The sequence below is a fragment of the Anomaloglossus baeobatrachus genome, chromosome 6 (genome assembly GCF_048569485.1).
Source record: "Anomaloglossus baeobatrachus isolate aAnoBae1 chromosome 6, aAnoBae1.hap1, whole genome shotgun sequence".
Taxonomy (NCBI): Eukaryota; Metazoa; Chordata; class Amphibia; order Anura; family Aromobatidae; genus Anomaloglossus; species Anomaloglossus baeobatrachus.
The window spans coordinates 504,984,612-505,011,829 of NC_134358.1; the positions used below are offsets into that span (position 1 = coordinate 504,984,612).

General features: G+C 42.1%; 1 protein-coding gene across 1 annotated transcript in view; it reads left to right on the forward strand.

The window, feature by feature from the left end:
- Positions 1-26,653, forward strand: part of UBE3C (ubiquitin protein ligase E3C) — a 175,560-nt gene extending 148,907 nt beyond the window's left edge. The window contains exons 20-24 of the mRNA XM_075315445.1: positions 10,316-10,528; positions 14,011-14,199; positions 14,755-14,821; positions 15,779-15,909; positions 25,724-26,653. Of these exons, the coding sequence (XP_075171560.1) occupies positions 10,316-10,528; positions 14,011-14,199; positions 14,755-14,821; positions 15,779-15,909; positions 25,724-25,894 (771 nt within the window). The 3' untranslated portion in view covers positions 25,895-26,653. The remainder of the gene's footprint in view (positions 1-10,315; positions 10,529-14,010; positions 14,200-14,754; positions 14,822-15,778; positions 15,910-25,723) is intronic.
- Positions 26,654-27,218: the final 565 nt, after the last annotated feature.

The following is a 27,218-nucleotide window of genomic DNA, read 5'->3' on the forward strand; positions in this document are numbered from 1 at the left end:
CTCGTAACCAAGATAAATATCGGGTATCCAAGCCCGATGTTTACCTTGGTTACCAGCGTCTGCAGCTGTCAGAAGCCGGCTCCCAGTCTAGTTCCCCTCACTCCCGATCACATGACTCCAATGCCCGCCCCTAAACATCCAGTGACAGGATCCTGCAAAATAACAGATGCGTTTGCATGCGTTTTTTGCTGTAAAAGCAGGATCCGCTTTTGCAGCAAAAAAACGTTCCTGACGCATGTTAAATAAACGTAGTGTGAAACCAGCCTTATCCAAATCTTCTTGTAGGATTGTCTTTCCAAGTTTTGTTTTCCATCTTGAGATAAATGTCAAGTGAGTCCACACAATCTTGTGGAGTATCAACCTGGATATAGCAAAAATTGTTGAGATTTCTCTGTTTATGTGCATAACCTTTTTTAAAGGTATGAAAGACTAAGATCCTATGTTAATATTGGGAAAAGTAGATACATAGTTTAGTAACTGTACGTTTGCCAGCTATGCACCCCAGGGACTGATCTATCGCCTTGTAGCTCGGTTGCCAGTTTGATGGACCTCCTGGAGGCCTTACTTCTATGATCTGCATTCTCAATTCTCCTAAATCTCCCCAAATCCTGGTTCCAGGAGGGTAAATCCAGATTTCCACAAATTTGGATCAGAAGGTCCAGTGAACCTTCTAGGTTAAGAGGCTTGTTGGCCCTTCTCCATAAATGGTGAGTGTATGTAGGGAAAAGCACAGTACATTTTAATGTTATGGTATGGCTGAGTACATATATGTATCTAGAATAATAAGATTTATGTGAAGTTACTATGTTGCTTGTACAACAATAGCCACTTATTTGTGTGTCTTTTACTCTCCCCATCAGAGTAGGACTAGTCTATAGGAATATTCAAGAATTCACTGCTAGGTCCAGGCTCTGACATATTATTTTACCCCAAAGATGAAATGTATGACAACCCCCATTATGGACCAATCACTTACCTTTTAGGTTGTGTTCACACGTTGTGGTTGTTTTGTAGCTTTTAGCTGCATCAGCTCTGTACCACTTCAGTCTTTGTACTGTTGTCCTGCACAATCACATTATCTTGCAGGAAATCAGCTGTTACCTGAAGACCCTGAAACAGCCGTTTACCTGTAAGATTAAAGGAGTTGTCCCACGAACAAAGTATATTTTAATCAATAGATCTTGTAATAATAAGTTCCACAATTGGATGTGTTAAAAAAAATGTTCCTGTGCTGAGATAATATTATTAATATGCCCCTGCTGTATACTTTGTAATAACTGTGTCTGACTGTCCAGGAACATGATTTGATCATACCACATCTCCTGGTCAGGAGAGGAAGCAAAAGAGTATATAGACATCACAGGGTCACAGCTTCTGCTTTCTGTGAGGTAAAATGTTTCCCTGCCTGATTTTAAACATGTTTTACCTCACAGAAAGCATTGCAGGAAAATAGTGAAAAGAGGGCTACAGTGACTAAATGCCATAAAATAACCGTGACGTGTGAACGCAGATTTGGGGTCTACTTCTTTTCTGATGACTCCCAACTTTCCTTTTTGACCTTACTGATGATATGTTTTGTGTTTAATGATAATAAGGATTAACAGTGCAACTAAAATGTAATGATTTTATAGATGAGGGTGGATATGTTCTATAAAGAGGATGGATTATCAGAATTTTTTTCACATAAGGCCTACGATCAGAGACTTTCCATATGCAAGGATATGTGTGTTGTAACATAAAAATAAGGGAAAATGTTTTTAGATGTGGTACCATGAGTATAAAACCCGAGATAGAACTATAACTATAAACTGATCACCTTATGATGTTGCGTTATAGGCATAATACCCAAAATCACGTAAATAGTATCAATGCTGTATCACTGCTGAATCCGGACAAAGGCTACTGGGCACACGTGGTCGCAAGCAGCCTCCATGCCCATAAAATGCAAGAAGGAATTATTCTTAAATGGAGTCTCACCCCCTAAAACCATTTTAGACTAACTACTCAGTGATGTAGGGAACTTCATCCCGTATAAAAATACTAGAACTGTACCCGTTACTGGTACAGTGCCTGTGAAAATAACTTTTAATCCATATGCAAATTGAACTTGGTCCTCCGCTACGCCCCCTCAATTTGCATCTTTGGGAATCCCCTAGCTTGTGATTGACAGCGTTTGCTCCTAAAACAAATGCCGCACCGTGTGTGTGCGTGTGCATACGCACTGCTACTGTCTGAGCTGGCTGCACATGCACACAGTATATGCACATGTTCACTCACCTGACGCTATGCGGATGCCGTGCGCTAGACTTCCAGGTGTATAAGTAACAGCAGAGAGAAACCAGGATGGCGAATACACGCACCAACTATGTGCATGCGTACGAGCAGCACAGTCTGACACACATGCGGAAACTGGATGTACACATTACACGTGCTCCATCACAATGTTTCGTGGCTGAACCCGAGTACTACACATCAGCTCCTATTCAAATGAAATAAACCCCTGCTAATCTTATGATGTCCTATCCTGAGTATAAGGACACCTATATCATAGTGCTGGAAAACCCTTTTAGGCCTTGTGCACATGTTGGGTATTTGGGGAGTTTTTTACCTCAGTATTTGTAAACCAAAACCAGGAGTGGAAGACTAAGAGGAAAAGTATAATAGAAACATGGGCACCACTTCTGAATTTTTTTTACCCACTCCTGGTTTTGACTTACTAGTACAAAGGTAAAAAACTCACCAAATACTCAGCGTGTGAATGTGGTCTTAAAGGGGTTGTTCACTACTTTTACATTGATGGCCTCTCCTTAGGATAGGTCATCCATGTCTGATCGGCCGGGGTGTGACACCCCACACACCCACTGATCAACTGTTCTTGGTCCCGGCAATGGGAGCAGGCACCTGAAAATGCTCAGTTCTGGCGCTGCTCCATCTTCTGATAGCGGCTGCGGCCAGATACTGCACATCTGCCTGCTGTTGATCTGAATGAGAGGCGGTTGTGCAGTACCCTGCCACGGCCACTATCAGAAGACGGAGCAGCACCAGATCTGAGCATTTCCGGCTACCTGCTGCTGCCACCGGCATCGGAAACAGCTGATTGGCAGTAGTGCAGGGTGTTGAACCCCAGCTGATCAGACATGGATGACCTATCCTAAGGATAGGCTATCAATGTAAAAGTAGTGGACGATGCTTTTAAAGGGAGTCTATCAGCACCATAGAACTGTTCATACCAAGCACAAGAGCTCTGTGTACCCTTCAGTTGGCCTAGTCAGTCACTGCACCTTCCCACCTACTTTTTTTTTTCCATCTTTCCCTGCCCTTTTCTGGCTCCTGAAAACCAGAGCTCTTAGTCAAGGATCAGCGATGGATAGAAAACAAATCCTTGGGAAGACCCTCTTAACTACACACAGAGTGCCTGTGCTTGGTTTGAACAGTTATTTTCTGCTCTCAAATATAGCACACATCTATTGGATAAGTTGGGCAGTAATAGTGCTGCCATTCATTATTTGGGTCTGAAAAATCTTGTGGTGTATACATAAACCACAATACTAGTTACAGAGTTGGTCTCACTTATTAAAGAGGAGAAAATGACTAAGTCCATTAATACATTTGGGCAACTAAGGCCGCGCTCACATCAGCGGTATTTTGCCGCAAAACTGGATCCGTCATAAATGCGTTTCAGTTCCATTAATTTACAATGGAATCGCGGCAAGATGCGGTGACATGCGGTTGTGTATGCCGCACGCAACCGCATGTCACTGCTTCTTGCCGCGATTCCATTGTAAATGAATAAAACTGAAATGACGGATCCGGTTTTGCGGCAGAATACCTCTGATGTGAGCGTGGCCTTATGCGGGCATCACACGGTACGATATGTCGGCGGGGTCACGTCGTAAGTGACGCACATCCGGCATCGTTTGAGATATCGTAGCGTGTGACAGCTACGAGTGACGGTGAATGAGAAAAAATACTCACCTTATCGTTGCTCGTTGACACGTTGCTCATTTTAAAAAAGTTGTTTCTTTTTCTGTGTGCCGGTTGTTCATCGTTCCCGGGGTTGCACACATTGCTCCGTGTGACACCGCGGGAACAACAAACACAGCTTATCTGCGTCCCGCCGGCAATGTGGAAGGAAGGAGGTGGGCGGGATGTTACGTCCCGCTCATCTCCGCCCCTCCGCTTCTATTGGCCGGCGGCTGTGTGACGTCACTGTGACGCCGAACGTCCCTCCCCCTTCAGGAAGAGGATGTTCGCCGCCAACAGCGAGGTCGCTCAGCAGGTAAGTGCGTGTGACGGAGGTTTAATGACTTTGTGCGCCACGGGCAACTAATTGCCCGTGTCGCACAAACGACAGGGGCGGGTACGATCGCACGATAGATCGTCTCATGTGACGCCCGCATTAGTTGGCCATATGTATTAATGCTCCTGTTACATTTCTTGCTTTGGCATATGCAGCACTAGCTTCCTTCTATTATTAGATATTCCTCCCTTGATTAGTCTGGTTCTCTTTAATCACATGATCGTTTATACCTATGCTCATTTTGTGGTCTGTGCCCATTTAATAGCACAATTTTTTTAATTGCTGCGGCTTTTAGATTTTATCCCAAAACCAATAAAAATGACTGAAAGTGGAAATGTAGTGACTATATTCACACTTAATCTCTGGAAAGTCTGTGTGAAATAGGATTGGCGAGTTTATATAGTTATTAGATGGAAATATAAATGTTTGCTGGGTAACTACCTCTAGATTGATAGTGATGCATTTGAAAAGCATTATTTTTTTATTGATTCTTAATGCAGTAAATTACCAAAGTTATTTGGCAGCCGGCAGCGATGGCCTGCGATGTTGTCCCCATCCATTTTCATGATAGCAACACAATTTGCATTAATCACATTCGCAGCTCACTCTCCTATATTAAAAGGCTTCTACCATAATTAATCCGTTTTATTTCAAATCATTTTGGCACAATCCCTGGCAATAAACACTCGCAGGAGACGGACACTTGAAAAATAACATACAAGTTTCTGCAATCTACCTCCGCCGTTCTCTGCACAGCAGCAGAGTTATTGATGGCCCCGTAAGGGCATCTGATGCAAGTGTCTGCGGATTAAGCCCAATATGACAAATGTTAAGTGGATTATTTTGCATAAAAAATAGACAGTTTGCGGAGTTGTACAATTAACCTGTGTTTAGAAAATACCTTGATTTATGCCCACGCTGATATTTGTGTTGCATACATTATGGAAATTTCATTTATAATCCATTTCGCTGATGCGGTCATGCTGCTTAACACCATCATTTATTTAGACTTCAATATTGAATCTTTAAACCCTTTTTTTTTTAAGGTGGAAAGGGAAGGGCAACGCGGGGTTATTTTTCACTTTTAGACTCTGAGTCATGAAGGTAATTTTGTATTTTTTTTTTTCTCCAGGTAGCTTTCATATACACATACATTTGGTTACAATGAAGGCTTTGTTCTCAGTATAGCACCCAATGACCTTGCAATGCCGTTTGTTTTTGCGCACACAGGAATTTCACACACACGCCTTGGATAAACCGTGATTTCCTACATGAAGCTCTGTTTGTCTTGACCTATTCTTTCAATGTTTTTGTAGCACAGTAGAGTCTGTAGTAACTACAGCGGACTTAATGCAAATGGCACCCGGGGGTGGTGTGTGCGCAGACAAGATCTCGGCTTGTGAGATGGCTTAATCTGCGCATGCGCCGACTCCAGGCACCATTTGTTTGAAGCCCGCACTGCCGACAGTTCCTGTATGTTCCTTTTTGTCTCACAGCTCCGCCGTTCGCAGCAAGCATCTGGGACACCCACTGCGCCAACAGCCACATCGCCCCTGCCTCATCCGACCCCTCTCCACCACCGCTGCCGCTCCCCCTTTGGTAAGACACCACCGGATTATAAGACAGACCCCATTTTTTTTTCTTTTCTTTTTCTCTAAATTTGGGGTGCGTCTTATAATCCGGTGCGTCTTATAAAACGAAAAATACGGTAATTTGTTCCAATATAATCCATTTTTAAATCTGCCCTGTATTACACATATGTTTCTCATAAGAATGACTTTCAAGACTGTATTTACACTTCAGTTGCTATTAGAACCGTCCTGAAGTTCCAGGGGCCATGGTTGGCCCTATGAGTTGTAATCTCTCTCAGCTGGCATTTTTCCAGCATAGCCATGTAGTACCTCGAAAGGGGCTTCAACTATGAGGGATGATGTCACAGAAAGGTGCAATGCAGAGCTCAAACCAGGAAGTGGCTGCACCTGTGTGCTGGTAACTAAGAAAGCTGAAGAATGAGCTTAGATGGGAAAGGAGATACAGCAGGATGGGCTGTGTATAGAGGGGACAGAAAGGAGAAGAGATGCTGTATACTATAGTATGAGCTGTATAAAGATGGTCAGAAAGGAGAGATATATTTCAGGATGGACTCTATATAGAGGGGACAGAAAGAAGACGTACTGCAGAATGAGCCTTTTATACAGGGGGCAGAAAGGAGAGATGTACTGCAGGATGGGAAGTATATAGAGGAGACAGAAACTAGAGATTTTGCAGGATGAGTTGTATATAGAGGGAAGAGAAAGAAGAAATATACTGTAGTGTGGGCTGTATATAGAGCAAACAGAAAGGAGAGATATACTGCAGTTTGGGCTGTATATAGCAGAAACAAAATAGACGTAGTGCAGGATGAGCTGCATATAGAGTGATCAGAAAAGAGACATAACTCAGTTTGGCTTGTCAGGAACACACACAGGAGAGGGGGCAGGACCTGCAGCACTGAGGAGAAACAAGTGCTGTTGGGAAATGTAGTTTTAGCAGATAACAACATATGCCCCCTATTCTGCTACGTGAAGTTGGATGCAATGAGTATGCAATTATTATGCTTTGGAAATATAGTGTAATATTGTGATTAAATCTTTAAATCTCACGAAGATAACTCTTGCCCAATTGCTTAGTTTGAATTATTTGCCAAGTTCCCCGCACATTCAGAAAGAAGAAGAGACTTCCCAGAAGAGATGGCAAATCTCCTGGACTCTGCCAAAACTTTACAGGTGCAGCGCCTACAGAAGATTTCCTGTGCATCAATCCCCTTATTTACAACTGATGTGGATAAAAGCCCTAATTATAACGTGGTTATCTTGGGTTGCTATTTTTTTTCCCAAAGGCAAAGAATGAAGAATAAGACATCATCGCTTCTTGTCCTGGTGGAGACCTCCAGAATAGACTTCATTGGCATCTGTGGGGTTACAGCCGTTAAGATATATTATTTTATATCATTTGGAACCTTTTGGAAAGATGGAAAACATATAAAATATTTTAGAACCAGTGACCACAATGCAGACTCTACCTGATACTCCACTATACGGTTCCTTGCCTGCCCTTGTCATATGGTTGTCCAATGTTAGAAAACGCTCATAGGAATAAGCTTTCGTCTTCTCAGTTTTACTGTTGGGTGTCTCTGCCTTCGTTTCTATCCAGTCCTCCACCAACCCGCTTTACAATTTTTGGAGCGGATAATTCTGTTTCACAGGATATACTTAACTATAATTAATAAAATATTATTATATTATATATGCTTATAAGCTCTCAAGTTGCTTGGACTTAATAGACCTTCATAAGCATGCATTTTTTTGAGGAAACAAAAATGCTACTTGGTCCAGTTCTGCAGATCATATAGATTGAGCTAATGACTGTCCTCCATTGCCAAACAACTAGGTGGTCATAAATGAGCTCTTATTAGCTTTGTTTCCTACAAGGCTGAAGTCGTGCAAACATGTTGGGGTCAACTAAAGTTTGTAGACCTTGGCATCTCACCAGGGTTAATGATAGCTGAACAATCACTAAGCTCATATAGATATTATTGAAGTCTCAGTTATATAGCAGTTGTAGGCTAAGGGGTGCTTCACACACAGCGAGCTCACTGCCGAGATCGCTGCTGAGTCACGCTTTTTGTGACGCAGCAGTGACCTCATTAGCGATCTCGCTGTGTGTGACACTGAGCAGCGATCTGGCCCCTGCTGCGAGATCGCTGCTCGTTACACACAGCCCTGGTTCGTTTTCTTCAAAGGCGCTCTCCCGCTGTGACACACAGATCGCTGTGTGTGACAGCGAGAGAGCGACAAATGAAGCGAGCAGGGAGCAGGAGCCGGCGTCTGACAGCTGAGGTAAGCTGTATCCAAGATAAACATCGGGTAACCAAGGTGGTTACCCGATATTTACCTTAGTTACCAGCCTCTGCAGCTCTCACGCTGCCTGTGCTGCCGGCTCCGGCTCTCTGCACATGTAGCTGCTGTACACATCGGGTTAATTAACCCGATGTGTACAGCAGCTAGGAGAGCAAGGAGCCAGCGCTCAGTGTGCGCAGCTCCCTGCTCCCTGCACACACAGCTAAGCGGTGTGCGCTGATAACTAATGTAAACATCGGGTAACCATACCCGATGTTTACCTTAGTTACCAGTCTCCGCAGCTTCCAGACGGCGGCTCCGTGCAAGCGCAGCGTCGCTTGCACGTCGCTGCTGGCTGGGGGCTGTTCACTGGTCGCTGGTGAGATCTGCCTGTTTGACAGCTCACCAGCGACCATGTAGCGATGCAGCAGCGATCCTGACCAGGTCAGATCGCTGGTCGGATCGCTGCTGCATCGCTAAGTGTGAAGGTATCCTAATATTGAGAGTGTCAAAATGGTTCCCTCGTCAAGGTTATCTGGTGAGATAAATGTGTGCACAGTCATATGCAAGTCGATTGTGCATTACTACTGTATTAGCTATTAGATCTATGATCAGAGCAGTGCCCTGTTATAGACCATACCAATTACTCTGATTTTATACCGCACAAATGGACGTCAATTTGGCGCTTACCAACATCACATCTTGTCAGATCCATTCATGTTGTCTATCAGTTGGCCAATGGGGCCAGTAATACCACATTCTAGTGTAGCAGCACATGGCATCACTAACCAACGATGGCAAAATGTTTAATCACAGCAGGATCATCATCAGTCAAATATATGAGAATAGAGCTGCCTCCGAAGCTTCCCACATACTTTTAATACCTCTTGGCTAAAATATGGTTTTAATGGTGATGACAGTAGGTTGGTAGCACACTATCTTTTCAATATCTACCAACGGAACAAATAGAAAGAGAGCAGCGGCCGGTTATGTGCTTCTACTCTTTTGTTTTAGTATTTGTAGGGGTCTCCGTATTCAAATCCCCAATTTCCTATTATAAGAAAGTATATATTAATGCTGTCAATACAATTAGGATTTCAACTATTGTTCACTTTGTTGTTGTTGTTTTTTTTTCTCTAAACATTTTTGTGTACTATGGCGCCCGATTCATCAAAGTAATTATACCAGAATTCTGGAATAAATTGCTTCGAAATGTTGCTAAATTTTTGCACACTGTGAAGTTGGGCAAAAATGTTTCAAATTTGGCTATTTCCTCTCTAGTTTCACCCAGTCCACCAAAATGGGTGGAGCTGAGGCATGGTGGGGGATTAACATCACAGCTTGTTTAATTCACGATAAGCTGTGGCGTTCTTTACCCCAGAAATGTTAGTCAAGTCCCTGACAGTAGTAAGATGTGTGGTGAAATGCACAGAGACATACAGCACTTGTCAGATATTGCCACTTCATTCAGAGGTGTGCACCTGTTAATGAATCAGAAGCTTCTGACTCCAGCAAGCCCACACATCAAGACCGGCATGAAAGTTGCCGTTCTTGATGAATTGAGGGCCATAGTCTCCAATATCCTCTATCAGTCTGGAATAATAAAGGTGGGATCACTCATATTATCAAATATTCAAGATGAGCAAAATTATTTGACTTACCCAGGTGTAGCATCTAGATATCTCCTCCATGGCAGGCAAAGCAAGGCAGTGCCGGAAATTGCCTGGAATACTGATGCCTCTGCCACGTATGTCACAACAGTGTCTTGACATCACTAGGCCTCACACTACATGACATCTTTATATCGCGTAGGCCTGGCATAACATCTTTACATCACATATGCCTAATAATCGGCCAAAGTCTCCAGGATTGCCAGCGTAGTAGTAAACGCTGCCTTGGTTTGGCTGCCACAGAGGACAGAATCTGTTGCTGGATCAGGGTAGTTTGAACCATTTTCTCCATCTCTATCTTCAATAAGTCTTATTATAGCTGATCTTGCTCTAACATGTAAAGTTCAGTAAATGTAGAGCTAATTTAAACCATACTGATATTGTGTAACAGAACTGAATATGAAAAGTATAAACATGGTAAAGATACAATGTTCATACAAAGTTGGAAATGTTCTTTGTTTCTGTAGGCACTGTATGAGAACATGTTGGTAGAGCTGCCCTTTGCCAGCTTCTTCCTATCCAAGCTGTTGGGTACGAGCGCCGATGTGGACATCCACCACTTGGCTTCTCTGGATCCAGAAATGTACAAGAACTTACTGTTCCTGAAGAGCTACGAAGACGATGTGGAAGAACTTGGGTTAAACTTTACTGTGGTCAATAATGATCTCGGGGAAGCACAGGTACATTCCCAGGGTGGCTGGTAATGATTAATTGCACTGTCACATGCTTATTATTTGGGTATGCAGATAAGAGTATATATGGCTGTGATGTTTTCTCTCTCATTCTGTGCAACGTACTAAATAAGCTTGGACGGGGAAAGTTGTAATTACCAGTTAGACAGTCTTCATGCAGATTTTGACGGATTGTTTGATTGGACAGGCCTTGAATAAAGCCAGCTGTTCCCGGACTCTTATCTATTCCTTGTTGCCTCAAACGTCCGACTTTCATGAATCTCTTTTTTTGAGCATTTGTATATATCAGATTTTCTGCCTGGGTGACCTAAAGCTTACAATAATTACAGTAAGAAGATACCGTAAAGATTAGCCATTATCCTAAAATTGCTTCTGGCATTAAGTAGCCCTTTTTGTATTCAATTTGTATTTAGCTAGGTAATAATAAAGCAATAATCCCGGATGTCGAGGGCATTAACAGGCGCTTAAAAGTTTTACTGAGACGTCGAGTAAAATTCTAATGCAGAAGTCGTTAATTTGTAATTGTTTCGCAGCCAAAATAGATTATAGCTATTTTGGATGAAATGAGCCACATTTTTATATGGCCGCAGTCACAGTTAAGGACTCTATTGTAGCCAAGCAGATGAAGAGCTTTGCAATAAAAACTTCTTTCTGAATGTCATTACATTACCGTACGGTATTAATGTAAAGCATCGGCTTATCTCCGCATTGAACAAAAGCATCGGTTGTTGGAATTCCAACATGCTGGATCCTTCTCTATCCCAACATCATCTCTCGGTAACTAGCGGCCCCCAAAACAAAACTGTTGGCCAATTCTGAAATCTAAAGGTGGTGTCACACATAGCGACGCAGCAGCGATCACGACCAGCGATCTGACCTTATCAGGATCGCTGCTGCGTTGTTACATGGTCACTGGTGAGCTGTCAAACAGGCAGATCTCACCAGAGACCAGTGACCAGCACCCAGCCAGCAGCGACGCGTGGAAGCGTAACCAAGGAAAGCACTTCTCTTGGTTACCCGATATTTACCTTAGTCACTAGCGTCTGCCGCTCTCACGCTGCCAGTGCTGGCTCCCTGTTCCCTGCACTCCTTGCCAGAGTACACATCGGGTTAATTACCCGATGTGTACTCCAGCTACGTGTGCAGGGAGCAGGGAGCCGGCACTGGCATCGTGAGAGCGGTGGTGCTAGTAACTAAGGTAAATATCGGGTAACAAAGGAAAGGGCTTCTTGGCCACTCGATGTTTACCGTGGTTACAGCATACCGCAAGCTGCCAGACGCCGGCTCCCTGCTCGCTTCAGTTCGTCGCTCTCCCGCTGTCACACACAGCGGTGTGTGCTTCACAGCGGGAGAGTAACGTCCAAAAAATGAAGCAGGACATTCAGCAACGACCGGCGACCTCACAGCGGGGGCCAGGTCGTTGCTGGATGTCACACACAGCAACAGCGACGGGACGCCGCTGCTACGTTACAGAAAATGGTGACTTAGCAGTGACGTCGTTGTCGTCGTCGCTGTGTGTGACACCACCTTAAGAAAAAGAACAAGCCACTTGAAAGTGTATCCATATGGTATATTATTAATTGAACCGAGACTTGCACATGTAAAACAACAAAAAACGAAAGACCCATGCTCCAACCGTGCAAATATGAAGGCCGTAACACAGGCAACATGCAAACTTTATGGCAACTCGGCAATTGTATAAATGTTCATTCACCCTTTGCATTGGCTCCTTAAACGAGCATCGATCAACTTGTTATATTGTCGATCAGCTCTCGTTATGAGCAGAAATCCGTCCATGTGCAAAGATTTTAGAAGTTATGAACTTGAATATTTCCAACAATTAACGCCATTACGTGCCTTTTTCAAATGTTATCCTGGCTAGCTGCCCAAAATCCGAAATTTTAAAGTCCAATTTTTAAAATTACCGCCTCAACCCAAGTGGACATTTCAAACGTTTCATCCATTGACACATTTCATTTTTCATTTGCAGAATTCGATTCACAAAAAGTGCTTCGTAGAAAAAGTCTTAAAGAGACTTTTATTTGTCAGCCTATCCCATTGACCTTCAGGATGTCAATGATAAGTGGTGGACTTAGGGTACCATCTCACTAAACAACGTACCAGCGATTCCGACCATGATACGACCTGGTCAGGATTGCTGGTGCTTCGCTACATGGTCGCTGGTGAGCTGTCAATCAGGCAGATCTGACCAGCGACCAGCCACCAGCGACTCGTGTAACGATGCTGCGCTTGGTAACCAGGGTAAATATCGGGTAACTAAGCAAAGCGCTTTGCTTGGTTACCCAATATTTAACCTGGTTACCAGCGTACACCGCTTACAGGCTGCCAGCCAGCGCTGGCTCCACTGTATACGTAGCTAGGGTACACATCGGGTTACTAAGCAAGCGCTTTGCTTAGTTTTCCGATATTTACCCTGGCTACTTGTGCAGGGAGCCAGCGCTAAGCGGCGTACACTGCTTACACCGAGTCGGTGCTCGTTGGTCTCCCGCTGTCAAACACGCCGATGTATGTTGCACAGCGGGAGACCAACGAGCAAAAAATGAACCAGAACAGTGTGTAATTATCAGCGATTTCACAGCAGGGGCCAGGTCGCTGATTAGTGTCACACACTGCGACATCGCTGAAGAGGTCACTGGTACGTCACAAAACCTGTGACTCAGCAGCGATCTCGCTGTGTGTGAGGTACCCTTTAGTTAAATCTGCTTGTTACAGTATCAGCAAAAACTACAAGATTTCAGAAATGTTTTTGGCAAAAAAAAAAAGCACTGCAAAATGTGCGCATTCAGTGCAGCGGTTTTACTGCCAAGTGAGCAAGTTTTAGCTGCACAAAAAATGCAAATAATGCTGCTTGTGACCATAGCCTTAGGGTTATAGATCACAATAGGATTGCAATGTCTGCCTTTTGCTCACAGATCATGATGGTGAATGTGAAGGGGCCACACAACTTTGGTACAAGCTTAGCCACTCCACTGTTATGGGGATAGCCTCTGTAATATGCAAAATGTGTAAAATGATCTTTGTTCTGAATGTACGAATATGGAAATGAAGTGAATGTTAGGATCCAGTTGATTATTGGAAATGGAAAACATGGAGCCATTTTATTTTTACATAAACACCTTACACTCCAAGTTTGGCATAAGCCGCTGTGTGTCAAGAAGAGTGCAGGTTTTTTTTTAAAAAAAAAATAAAACAATAGAGGCGTTTAGACCTTCTCTATGTGCCCAATGCAGGTAGGAGAGAGCGCCATCTAGTGACAGGAGCCGTTCAGCACTGACGGTTGAATATTCTCCCGCTCATTGTGATACCATGTATATCTCTTGGATATTGGCTCTCCCTCTCGTCTTTCTAACATTGCCCGTTGAAGTAATAGCAGCCGCCAACAGCTTTCTTTTATTGGCTGCAATGCAGTAGATACACAGTGATCTATATGCTTTGTTTCTTTCTATCAGGTGGTAGAGCTGAAGCTCGGAGGAAAAGATATCCCTGTAACAAGTGCTAACAGAATTGCTTACATCCACCTTGTTGCTGACTATAGGCTGAACAAGCAGATCCGCCAGCATTGTCTGGCATTCAGGCAAGGTCTTGCCAATGTGGTCAACTTGGAATGGCTTCGGATGTTTGATCAGCAGGAAATCCAGGTATTGTATGAGTTCTGTGCTGTTTGCATATGGTGGGTGCCACTATAAATGACTTTGTCTAGCCAAGCACACACCTGACTTCCAGGCAAACAGTAAGAATATAATACAGATAAATGCCAATTATCGGAAGTAGGTTTAGGACTAAATCTTTTTCTAAGCATAAAGCAAACAGCTGGGAATAGCACAATGTATAATGTATAGTGGCTGCAGGTATCAGTCAATGAGTCCAGGAGTCTTAGACCATTAGAGCACGTGGTGATATGACCAATCTATAGTTGACATGTCCTATCGGTCTGACAGATTGTCTATAGGGGTCAAGCAGAAATTTTCCCGGACTATGGGCAAGTTTGTCTATGCTTTTCAAAGGCAGTTGATGTCTTCCTCTGGGGTTGTAAGAAAATGATGGTTACAGTACTCTAGAAAAAGTGAGGTTATTTGACAGTGCTGTGAGAGGAGAGCTGCAGAAGTGTTTTCATTGACAACTCCCCGCTTCCTCTCACTGACTGCTGTGAAATAAAACCTTTTCGCTTGTATGATTTTGTTTCTTTTTTCTAGGTCTTGATCTCAGGGGCACAGGTTCCAATCTGTCTTGATGATCTGAAATCCTTCACAAACTATTCAGGTATTTATATTACGGAGGAGCTACAACATTTAGATTAGTATCCACTACTTTAAAATGAGAAATACAGCTAAACACTTCAGTGACCTTTTGAAGGGGTTGTCCACAACTCGTACAACCCCTTTTCAATCACAATGTTCCCCCCTTGTAAAATGATAACAGCTGTACTCCTACGGTGCAGGTGTTGTTCCAGCAGTTTCGGCACCGGTTCTCCCAGAACCCGCATGACATTGTCACACAAGTCCTGCAGCCAATCTGCACCCACTTCACATTCTCCTCCTTACTAAAAATCAGACGTCTGGAGGAAGTGAGAAAACGGCTGCAGCTCTAACTTCCTCCAGATGTTGGTTATCTCCGAAGGATAGGAGAGTGAAGTGGCGGCTGATTGGCTGAAGAACTTGAATAACATAATGTCACGCAATTCCTGGGAGTCTAGGTGCCAACACCGCTGAAACGGTGCCTGCATCAGAAGTGAGTATAGGCTGTTTTTATTTTACAAGGGGGGAGAACATAGTGATTGAGAATGGGTTAGCCGAGTAATGGACAGCCCTCTTAGGAAAAAAGTTTCAATTTAGGATTAAAATGGATCAGTGGGAGAACATTAACTGATGACAGGCTTTTTACAAGACCCATGACAGATGCCACTGAATTGATGATCCTTTTCCGCAGCATAGGATATAGGGAAGAGATGCCAATCGGGATATTTTTTGTAATTCAGTATTGCCACTTAAAAATCTGTTCAAATACGGTCATGGCCTTTTTCTGTCAATTAATACTGGATGATGACTAATCATAAGAGAAGATGTATTTATGCACAAACCGCTAGTTTATAACCGTGCCTTTTAAGTACATGATGGGTAGAGCAGTGAAAACGTGCCCCTCGTAATCGGCCTCTAAATTAAGGGTCTACATTGACAATCTGCATTTGTTTCATTGTCCACTCCTGTGTTTCCATTTCAGGGGGATATTCTGCAGATCATCCAGTGATCAAAATTTTCTGGAGAGTTGTGGAAAACTTTACCGATGAGGAAAAGCGAAAACTACTGAAATTTGTGACGAGCTGTTCTCGGCCTCCATTACTAGGTTTTAAAGTAAGAATTGCAGTACCATTTTCCATCGTGTCGTGGCCAGAATATTGATGACTTGACCTATCTTCTAAAAGCCCTTTTAATGTGAAACAGATGTTTGTAGTCTTTTAATGTTTGTTGATCTACTATTCATAAGTCAATTGGCGCACATTTACCGGCATCGTGTTATCTGCAGCACGTCTCTTTTTTTACACGGGTTATGTGTTACCGATAAGTCATTTTTTTACCTGACTTAAACAATCTGAGTGCTTGAAAAATGAACACGTTGATCAATTGTCAAGTGATCGCTGGCATGTTTACAGGAGCTGATCAGGAACGAGCGTTCCCTCAAACTCTCATTCATGATTATGTGCTTGTGTAAATGCACCAATAAGGGAACCTGTCACATTGTACTTACACTCCCATCTGTGGACTGTATAGTGTCAAGATGAAGTTGAGCTGAATAACATTGGTTAGTTGGAAAAAAATCAGTATAACATTTATTTTAGTATTTTATTACAGTGGGGGAAAAAAATATTTCATCAGCCACCAATTGTGCAAGTTCACCCACTTAAAAAGATGAGATTTGCCTGTAATTGACATTATAGGTAGACCACAACTATGAGAGACAAAATGAGACAACAAATCCAGAAAATCACCTTGTCTGATTTGGCAAATTTGGCAAGATTTTTTTTGCAAATTATGGTGGAAACTAAGTATTGAGTCATGAGGACAGAAGAAAAAGAGTCTTTAGTTTTGCTTATTAAAAGAGCCCATATAAGCCAAGTTTAGAAATATTAAATATTTTATTAAAGTGCTGTTGGGTACAAAAATACATAAATATTAGTCTGGACCAAGGGAAAGGTGCTGGAGGGGAAAGAACCCCACGTGTCCCGGAGAGTAAAGAGGAATAAATATTCCTCAACTGTGATCTAGGGTAGATTGACAGGTGGTTACCCAAGACCAAAAAGCAGGGCTGCATCACATCATAATAGGAGGAAATCCACGTAGGTGGAAAAACATTACAAAACCATATAGTCAAAGGCAGCGCTACTCACCAATTAAAGATCACTAGACACCGGGGTAAACACGGGGGGACCGGCGTCCCAACACGTGTTTCGCGTTTAGGTATGATTCGTCGGGGGACGGAACCTAGTGATCTTTAATTGGTGAGTAGCGCTGCCTTTGACTATATGGTTTTGGAATGTTTTTCCACCTACGTGGATTTCCTCCTATTATGATGTGATGCAGCCCTGCTTTTTGGTCTTGGGTAACCACCTGTCAATCTACCTTAGATCACAGTTGAGGAATATTTATTCCTCTTTACTCTCCGGGACACGTGGGGTTCTTTCCCCTCCAGCACCTTTCCCTTGGTCCAGACTAATATTTATGTATTTTTGTACCCAACAGCACTTTAATAAAATATTTAATATTTCTAAACTTGGCTTGTATGGGCTCTTTTAATAAGCAAAACTAAAGACTATTTTTCTTCTGTCCTCATTATTCATGAGTTGTTGCTTCAAATTGTGATTTGGTGATTATTCTGTGTGTCCTGCATGTCTTAAGTATTGAGTCAATAGCAAAAGTTCATCTCGATGTTTTGTTATATATCCTTTGTTGGCAATGACAGAGGTCAAACATTTTCTGTAAGTCTTCAACAGGTTGGCACACACTGTTAGTGGTATGTTGGCCCATTCCTCTATGCTGATCTCCTCTAGAGCAGTGATGGTTTGGCCGGTCACTGGGCAACATGGACTTTCAACTCCCTCCAAAGGTTTTCTATGAGGTTGAGATCTGGATACTGGCTAGGCGACTCCAGGACCTTCATATGCTTCTTACAAAGCCACTCCTTCGTTGCCCTGGGGGTGTGCTAGGGATTATCATCATGCTGAAAGACTCAGCCACGTTTCATCTTCAGTGCCCTTGCTGATGGAAGGAGGTTTGCACTCAGAATCTCACGATACATGGCCCCATTCATTCTTTCATGAATCAGTCGTCCTGGGCTCTTTGCAGAGAAGCAGCCCCAAAGCATGCATCTCAGCATTCTGTCTCCTTCAAACATGGAGAGTTGTGTTTCTACCCAACAGTCCTACTTTGGTTTCATCAGACCATATGAAATTCTCCCAATACTTTTCTGATAATCCAAATGCTCTCTAGCAAACATCAGACGGGCCCGGACATGTACTGGCTTAAGCAGGGTAACACGTCTGGCACTGCAGGATCTGAGTTCCTGGCGGCATAGTGTGTTACTGATGGTAGCCTTTTTTATGGTGGTCTCAGCTCTATGCAGGTCATTCACTAGGTCCCCCTGTGTGATTCTGAGATTTTCGCTCATTGTTCTTCTGATCATTTCGACCCCCACGGGGTAATATCTTGCGTGCAGCCCCAGATCGAGAGAGATTATCAGTGGTCGTTTATGTCTTCCATTTTCTTATTATTGCTCGCACAGTTGATTTCATCACACCAAGCTGCTTGCCTATTGCAGATTCAGTCTTCCCAGCCTGCTGCAGGGTTACAATTTTGTTTCTGGTGTCCTTCAACAGCTCTTTGGTCTTCACCATCGAGGAGTTTGGAGTGTGACTGTTTAAGGTTGTGGACAGGTGTCTTTTATATTGATAACAAGTTTAAACAGGTGCCATTACTACAGGTAATGAGTGGAGGACAGAGGAGCCTCTTAAAGAAGAAGTTACAGGTCTGTGAGAGCCAGAAATCTTGCATGTTTTTAGGTGACTAAATACTTATTTTCCACCATAATTTGCAAAAAAAATCTTGCCAAATCAGACCAGGTGATTTTCTGGATTTGTTTTCTCATTTTGTCTCTCATAGTTGTGGTCTACCTATGATGTCAATTACAGGCCTCTCTCATCTTTTTAAGTGGGAGAACTTGCACAATTGGTGGCTGACTAAATACTTTTTTTTTCCCCTCACTGTATATGCATGAGTCCAGTAGGCAGTCCTATTCAGTGATTAAAGGGAACCAACCAGCAGGATTTTGCTATATAAGGCCCGTTTCACACGTCAGGGAAAAACACTGACATTCTTCACTGACGTGTAAAACACGCACATGTCCTTCCGTGTTCCGTGATTCACGGCACACGTGGGTTGTCCATGTGCAATCCGTGATCCCATGATTGTCCATGGTGCTGATCTCCTAGGGTCTCCAGCGTCCGCCCACCGCTCTCAGCAGCTACTTCCTGGTCGGATTTCCTGCCCCTCATGAATATTCATAATTCAGGCAGGAGCTGCCGAGAGCAGAGGCTGCACAGCGAATCGCAGGCAAGGTGAGTTGAAAATATTTAATATTTAATATGTCCGTGATTTTCTGGTACGTGTTTCACTGATCACACACGGATCACACAATAGTGTGGTCCGTGGGTCCTCAGTGATGCCAGAAAAAAACTGACTTGTCTCCGTGCAGAATCACAGCCACAGGTTCATTATAATGGGACTGCATATGTCAGTGATTCTGGTACGTTTTAAAAAAAAGCACAAACGTACCAGAATCACTGACGTGTGAAGGGGGCCTAAAGTAAAGGCAGTGCCATACTGGCACTAGGATGTTGAATCCAGGCATTCCTTTTGTTGAAAGATCGAATGCTTAGTTGTTGAAATATCCGTAATCAAAGTTCCAGAATTGCAGTGCACCTTTGATTGACATGTGCAGTGGTGCGGGCCTTTGTTCTGATCTCTGATCTGAGGTCTGATCCTCGCTGTACAATCCTCATTTCTTTATTTAAATATCGCGTCACGCTGCTATTGCTGATGTTTAGGACTTTTTAGGAGGACTTTACAGCAAGGACCTGACCCACAAAGGCCCGCACCACTGCACATGTCAATCAAACGTGCTGTGCATTTCTGGAACTTTGATTACAGATATTTCAGCAATCAAACATTCGATCTTTCAACAAACGGTATACTTGGATTCAGCATCCAAGTGCAGTATGGCACTGCCTTTACTTTATATAGCAAAATCATGCTGGTTGGTTCCCTTTAACTGCTTTCATGTATGCACAATCATGCAGGAAAGACCGTCAATCACTACTAGGACCGCCCCCTGGACTCTTGCAAACACCAGGTATTTCAATGATAAATGCAAGTATTACTGAAACTTTTCCCACAAAAATGTATATAATTCTGCACAACTCCTCCTGCTCTATAACATCCTGCCTGCAGATCAGACACCATTTTCATCATGACAGGTTCCCTTATCCACAAGTGCTTATTTTAGTTCATGACCTCCTATGTTAAATGGCAATTTCAGCCTTAGCCATACTACCGAAAGAGAGATCTTGGCTCCAACCCCAAATAAATAAATGTGTATTAGCCAGAATGAGCACATTAGATCTGTAGGAAGCATTGAAATTGAACATGAAAGGGCCCACTAGACAGTGATTAGTGAATAATTAGACGGTTCCCATTCAGAGGCGGGTGTGGACAGGATCAGGCTATTTATGTGCTGGATAAATAGAGAAGTGAGAATGTTTGTTCAGCCCTAATCCTTTATGGATGTTTTATTTGTCTAAACGGTTTTAAATTAGTTCTGAGTAATGTCCCAATCTTATCTATGAATAACCCACCGCCCCTATCAATAATAGCCAGGCCAAATATAGTCCACAATATATAGTACAAGAGCAAAGATTGACACAGTTTATCTATAGCACATGAATGGGTACTGTAGCTTACACAAGGGACATATTAATGCCTATTGTCGGCATTGGTCATTATTTTTCAATATCCATTGTTCGCCATTTACAAATATTCCTTGAAGGTGTGGAAATACGTTTGTGCTTGTATAATAATGCAATGATGGACGAGTTTTTCCATGTTGTTCTAGAAACGGAAATCAACACACATTTTTCACATTTACTATTCATAACCACTAAAACAATTACCAAGCTGTGGCACTTTTACTGCACCCCGATACCTTCAATAATCTAATCATGTGAGTGTCAAGAGTCTACTCCCCACAGATGTGAAATGGATGAGCTAACCTGTCACCAGAGAACAAAATACAAACTGTATACTTTAAAATGTCATTACTATAAAACTCCACATCCGAATGGCTCTATACTGACTCCATAAGCCTGATCATAAAATCAATCCAGTAGACGAGTGATCTCATTAGTCCAAGTGTATTCATTGTCCACGCACCCAGCCTGACTGATGGCTGCAGCTTGTACTGAGTAGTGTAAAATTTAGGCAGCAGCAGGGATGACGAAGGCACTGAAGAGCTGTCAGTCAGACTAGGCAAGTAGAGATTCAGCAGCAGGAAAAAGGGTCGCTGATGAGGAAAAATCCTCTACATAGAGAACTTCTACATAGAGCTTAGAAGGATTCAGCTGGTCTCTTTTTAGTCATGTGATATCATAAACCTAATGGAAAAGAGAAGAATTAACTGGGTAGAAAGGCAAAATGAGCAATTGTAACTACACAGTGCAATATGATAAGATGATTGCAATATCTTAAGAAAATACAAACTTTGATCGGAGTGCTGCTTTAAAGGATATTTGAGTTGACTATTTTTTTTATTTTTCCCTTGGGGCTAAGCACTTATTGGCAGGTAGTTGCTAATTACATTTTTTTGCTGGTGAGTGACAAACTCCCAATACTTAGTGGTCATAAAGCACACCTCTCCTGCTTCCAGTGATGTGAGATTGACAGAGCAATTCCTTCTCTTCCACTCTGTTCATGAGGCGCCATTGCGCACGTCATGTTGATTGACAGCCGACTCTCTACTGCATTACTGCAAACGGGATGTCAATCAGCATGACATCCCGTTTGCAGAGCTGAGCAGACTGTGACTGCTCTGAGACTGGAGAGATCTACATAGGGCAGCACAGGCAGGTAGTTAGCTACTACATACTTGTAAGTTCTTAGCCCCATACGGGAAAAAATGTCCTGGATAAATCCTTTAAACTCTCAAAAAGTGAAGCTTTGCTCTCACCTTGAACAGTTGTGCATAAAACGGGCAGAACTCAACTGAAGACCTTCCACCGGTGATATGGACAACTTCTCCTTGTTGATGCTTGTATGTCCTGCTTCTTTACTGATAACAGATGGCTGGGAGAAAAACGGGTTAAATGCTGCGCTAGAAACCACGATTCCGATGGATAAAATAAATCCTTTCCTTTATTGGCACAAGTCAACGCGTTTCGAAAGCATATCCACTTTCTTCATCAGGACAAGACAGTACAAGAAAAGAATGACCTTGTTTGTTTCTTCCACAGTTTTTTTCCTGCTTCTTTACTGCAAAGATGTACTCTGCTACCAGTCATATGACCTGGCAGCAGAGACCAGCTCAGTAGTAGAAAATTAGGCCTGTGTACCATCCCATGGAGCATCGCTAGTGGGGAGTTGTCCAACCTACCGACTATTCCTGGTTACAATTCATGACAGCTGCAATGAAAATGTTTATGGTTCTCAAAAAACATTCTTCTTCCACCATGTCCATTAGATGAGTTTGATTACTGAGCGTTTGTCTACTGAGACCCCATACGAATCTGAAAGCAATGTGGAAGGTGGGCATAAGTGATCAGACATGTAAATGGCATTAACAGTTATTAAAATCATAACGTCTTCAGTTCTCACCAAGTGTTCTCAATCATGAGAGTTATTGTTAAAAAAATCCCCTTACAGTAAGGCACTTATGTTCAGCCCTTCGGTAAATGAATATTAAGTATTACTCCGCTGGCAGTAGCCACTACTTTAAGGCTATACCGAGCCGCATCCTTGACAAATCTCCGACATTATTTAATGTTTGTAGACTCTGGATATCACAAGGTTACACCATTAACAAATTAAGAGCCCATTTGGAGCCAGATTAAATGTTACAAGATAGCATTTTCTAAAACTAATTAAAGCTTAATAACTTTAATAAATTAGGTTGCCGTAGATTCAGAAAAAAACCTACATTTGTATTCGAGTGAGTAAGATCGTGAAGTTCCCAGTCAGGTCAAAATAATAAATGGTTTCTCTCCACTGGTGAACTGTTGTCTCCCGCCTGTAATGTGTTTCATTATGCAGTTTTTACTTTGGCCAGCCACTCGTTTTACGGTAGCACTTCATCCTGTTACATTACTGAACTTTTAAAGTGGAAAAAGCCAATAACCTATGTAGAGATGGTCCCGAAACACAGCCATTTGGCACTGGGATGTATTAAAATAGTTGCCTTCTTCTGTGTTAATAACCTCATGGAAACGTTGCCTTTATGTGAAAGCTACAAAGGTTTAATATTACACTAAATAACACTTTATAATGGGGAGATTGGACTGCCGGTAACAGAAAATCATTGTAAGGTATTGAAATTATCTAGTACTTATAAATAGCTCTGGAGAATTGAAGTCTAGGAAGGGCAGATATTAAGTGTAGTCCTACGATTTCTCCTCCAGTCCCCATCCTGAAAACGCCCCTCCATACCCATAGTATAAAGGATATCTGCCAGTAGATTCATGCTGCCTGAACCACGAGCAGCATCTACCAGACCCTGGCCACGTTATTACACCCGTGTATCTTTTACTAGAGAAAACATTTCAGAGAAAACATACTCCAAAAAAAACAGCAGGAGACCATGCATCTCGGAGGACTAATCCAGAAGCAGTGTCCCCAGCAGCTTTTTCCCATCCTAGTCCCCCAGACTAAAATATCTCACACACACACACACACACACACACACACACACACACACACACACACACACACACACACACACACACACACACACACACACACACACACACATATATTATTTTATATATATATATATGTATATATATATATATATATATATATATATATATATATATATATATATATATATATATATATATATATGCGCGCGCGCACACACACAAAGTTTGTTTTTCCTGAAAGGTCACAAAGCTTCAGGGTAAAACACACATGGCTGCAAGAACACAGTGAAGGTCTAATTCACATTACCCATGGTTCAGGCTCCAGGCGCCCCTTAAAGGGGTTCTCCCACAAAGTTGATTTTAATCAATAGATCTTGGAATAATTATAAGTTCCAAAATTGGATGTGTTTAAAAAAAATATTCCTGTGCTGAGATAATCTTATGTATGTGGCCCCACTATCTGCTGCGTAATGACCGTGTCTGACCATACTATATCTTCTGGGCAGGGGCGCAAAGCAGTATAAAGACATGTCAACACAGAATCACAGCTGATTCTTTTTCTGAGGTACAGCATTTCCCTGCCTCTTTTTAAAAATGTTTTACCTCACAGATATAATTATTTGTGAATCCATGCTGTACTATCTGTATACTCTTTTCTGTCCTCCCCAGCCCATTAGCTGTGGTATGATCAGATCATGTCCCTGTATGGTCAGACACGGCCATTACACAGTACACAGCAGGGGCACATATATAAGATTATCTTAGCACAGGAACATTTTGTTAAGCACATCCAATTGTGGAGCTTAATTTTAGTCACTAGATTCTGCAATAATAGTAATTTCCACAATTTGGATTTGCTTAAAAAAATATTTCTGTGCTGAGATAATCTTCTAAATGTGCCCCTGCTGTGTACTACTGTGTAATGGCCTTGTCTGACAGTACATGTCTGATCATACCACAGTTCCCGGCAAGGGGGTGGAAGTAAAAGACTGTACAAATATTACAGCACGAGATCACAAATAATTAGTTCTGTGAGGTAAAACATTTTTTTTAATAAAACAAGCAGGGAAATGCTTTACCTCACAAAAAGAATCAGCTATGATTCTGTGTTGTCATTTCTTTATACTTTTTTGCGTAATATGTATCTGTATATCTGTATGTATTTTTCTGTGTGTGTATCTTCATCTGTGTATAGATATATATATATATATGTGTGTGTGTGTGTGTGTGTCCATGTGTATCTGTGTGTCCATGTGTATCTATTGTCATCCCCATTGGGGACAGGGACTGATACAAATTCGGGCAATCTCCTTATAATGCTGTGGAATCTGTTTGGCGCCATATAATAATTAGTAATGAATACATTGCAATGAATAGAATACACACACGTTTCCTTGTAGAATGTGAGGAGGGGGCAGATTTCTCCAAGATTGGGGCATCCCTTCTACAATGTTATGAAATAAGTTTATAAAGGTAGAGGTGTTCCGGATTAATTTTACATATACCTTAACTTTACTAAGATTGTATAACTAAACGTTTTCCAGAAAGATCAAAACTACAGGTTTTGTTTTATTATAGCCAACACTCTTTAGTAGATGTGGGACTGATGATGTTTGATCCTTTTTCTCTTTCTTTATTCTTTCTGGAAATGTGAATTTTCTCCAGACTCCCACAAACCCTGTGGGAATCATACTGGCAGATCTTGCAGACAGGGAAGGGTGGAAAGACTAGATGATGATGGAACATTTAGAAAAATGATATCTTCTGTCTATTTCTGTGAGGTCTCTGTGTGAAAGATGTCGATTCGTATTGAATTGATGATGCCCTATAATTTTTTAATTCACTTTTTTTTCTCTATCGCGTTCTGTTTTCAAGATAAAAATACTAACTCTGTTGTTTTCCACCAGGTGGCACAATAGGTGGTGTCATTGCGTAGCGCATGGCTACTTTACTACACCTAGACACCACTTCTATGCCTATAGCTGCCGCCGTTCTCAAGTTAATGGCGGTGGACAGGATATGGGTGGACACACTGTATATAAAGTAGGGATTGTTGTAGCAGTGCTGATCCCCACCACTACATGATTACTTCTGTGATTGAGTGTCATCCATACTGATCACACGTCGCCTGCTTAGGGTGGCACAGCACAATGAAGAATGGATTTGCACTTGTATGTGTTTAATTCACTGTCTTCTGTTCTCCCTTCTAGGAGCTGTATCCTGCCTTCTGCATCCATAACGGAGGGTTGGATCTAGAGCGACTTCCCACTGCAAGCACCTGCATGAACCTTCTCAAGCTTCCCGAGTTTTATGATGAGAACCTTATGAGGAGCAAACTGCTTTACGCTATCGAATGTGCTGCTGGCTTTGAACTCAGCTGAGTTGAGCCTAAACTCCGACACAGGATTAAAAACTGGTGCCTAAAAAAAAAAATAATAATTCCCCATGAAATGGAGATGTATCAGGAATCCTGGCTTTATTACATCTGTAGTAGATTTGGAATTTGCCATCGACTTTCATTGAATAAAAAAAAATAAAATACTGTTTGATTGAGAACAATTTTCCAAAATTAAAAGCACTATTTAATAATGTGACCAGTCTGCAAAAATTAACCAAAGATGATCACTTGGCGTAGTGCTGTTTTGGATTAAAAACCTCCAGAAGCTGGTGGTATGTCTATACATCCAGCAGACTGGTACCATAAAGGCATAAAACAGGGTCCGGATCATCCAGAAAATATAGACGTCTCTGCCAACGACACGACGGAGAGAAGCACGTTCCAGCCAATTTTACTCGCATCAGAAATAGTACAAAATTATGAACTGTCTCCACTCTGTCCCCTTCATTGCCTGCCCCTTTGGTTGGTAATCATCAAGTGTTGTTTCTAGTATCTTATTTTTTTTTTGTTTTAAAAAAGACCCCTATGGAGAGGTTGGACTATGGATTTTAAGTGATTCTGTACAATGTACATCATGATGACTAAGATAAAGTTGTGAATATACAATAGTTTCTTTGATTCTTTTTCATTACTGTACAGATTTTTTTTTTTTTATCAGATTTTTGTTTGTCATGTAGTACCGTCCACTGTCATGGAGGAGAATATATAGTAACATTTATTAAATATTATTTCAGACTCAAAATCTGCTCTGTTAGCCTTTGTTAATTTTATACTAATAAAGGTGGCCATCCAACTCCTCGATATCTTTTGCAAAGATCATATTGTCACGCAGCTGTGTTTAGTATCATTAATTGTGATTGTGGCAACTGATCATAGCAATTTTATTTAGCACAGTCATAAATATTCATGTAACCCATGCCTAAACCCTTTTAAAGGGGTTTTACACTATTAGGCTCTGTGCGCACTAGGCCGTTTTACCCGCGGATTTACCCGCGGTTTTGCTGCGGAAATTTCTTGAGAAATGTTTGAAATCTTTCTGCAGACATTTCCCAGCAAAACCTATGAGAAAAAAAAAATAGCTGTGCGCACACTGCGTTTTTTTCTCAAGAAAATTCTTGAAGATTTTCTTGAGAAAATTTCTCGAGAAAATGTGCATGTCACTTCTTTTCCGCAGGTACCTGCGGAATACCCCCGGTATTTCACTCCATTCACTGTAATGTAATCGCGAAATTCCGGGGGTATACCGCAGGTAGCAAATGATGTGCGGTATAGCCGCGGTTTACCTGCGGTAATGTACATCGCTGCCT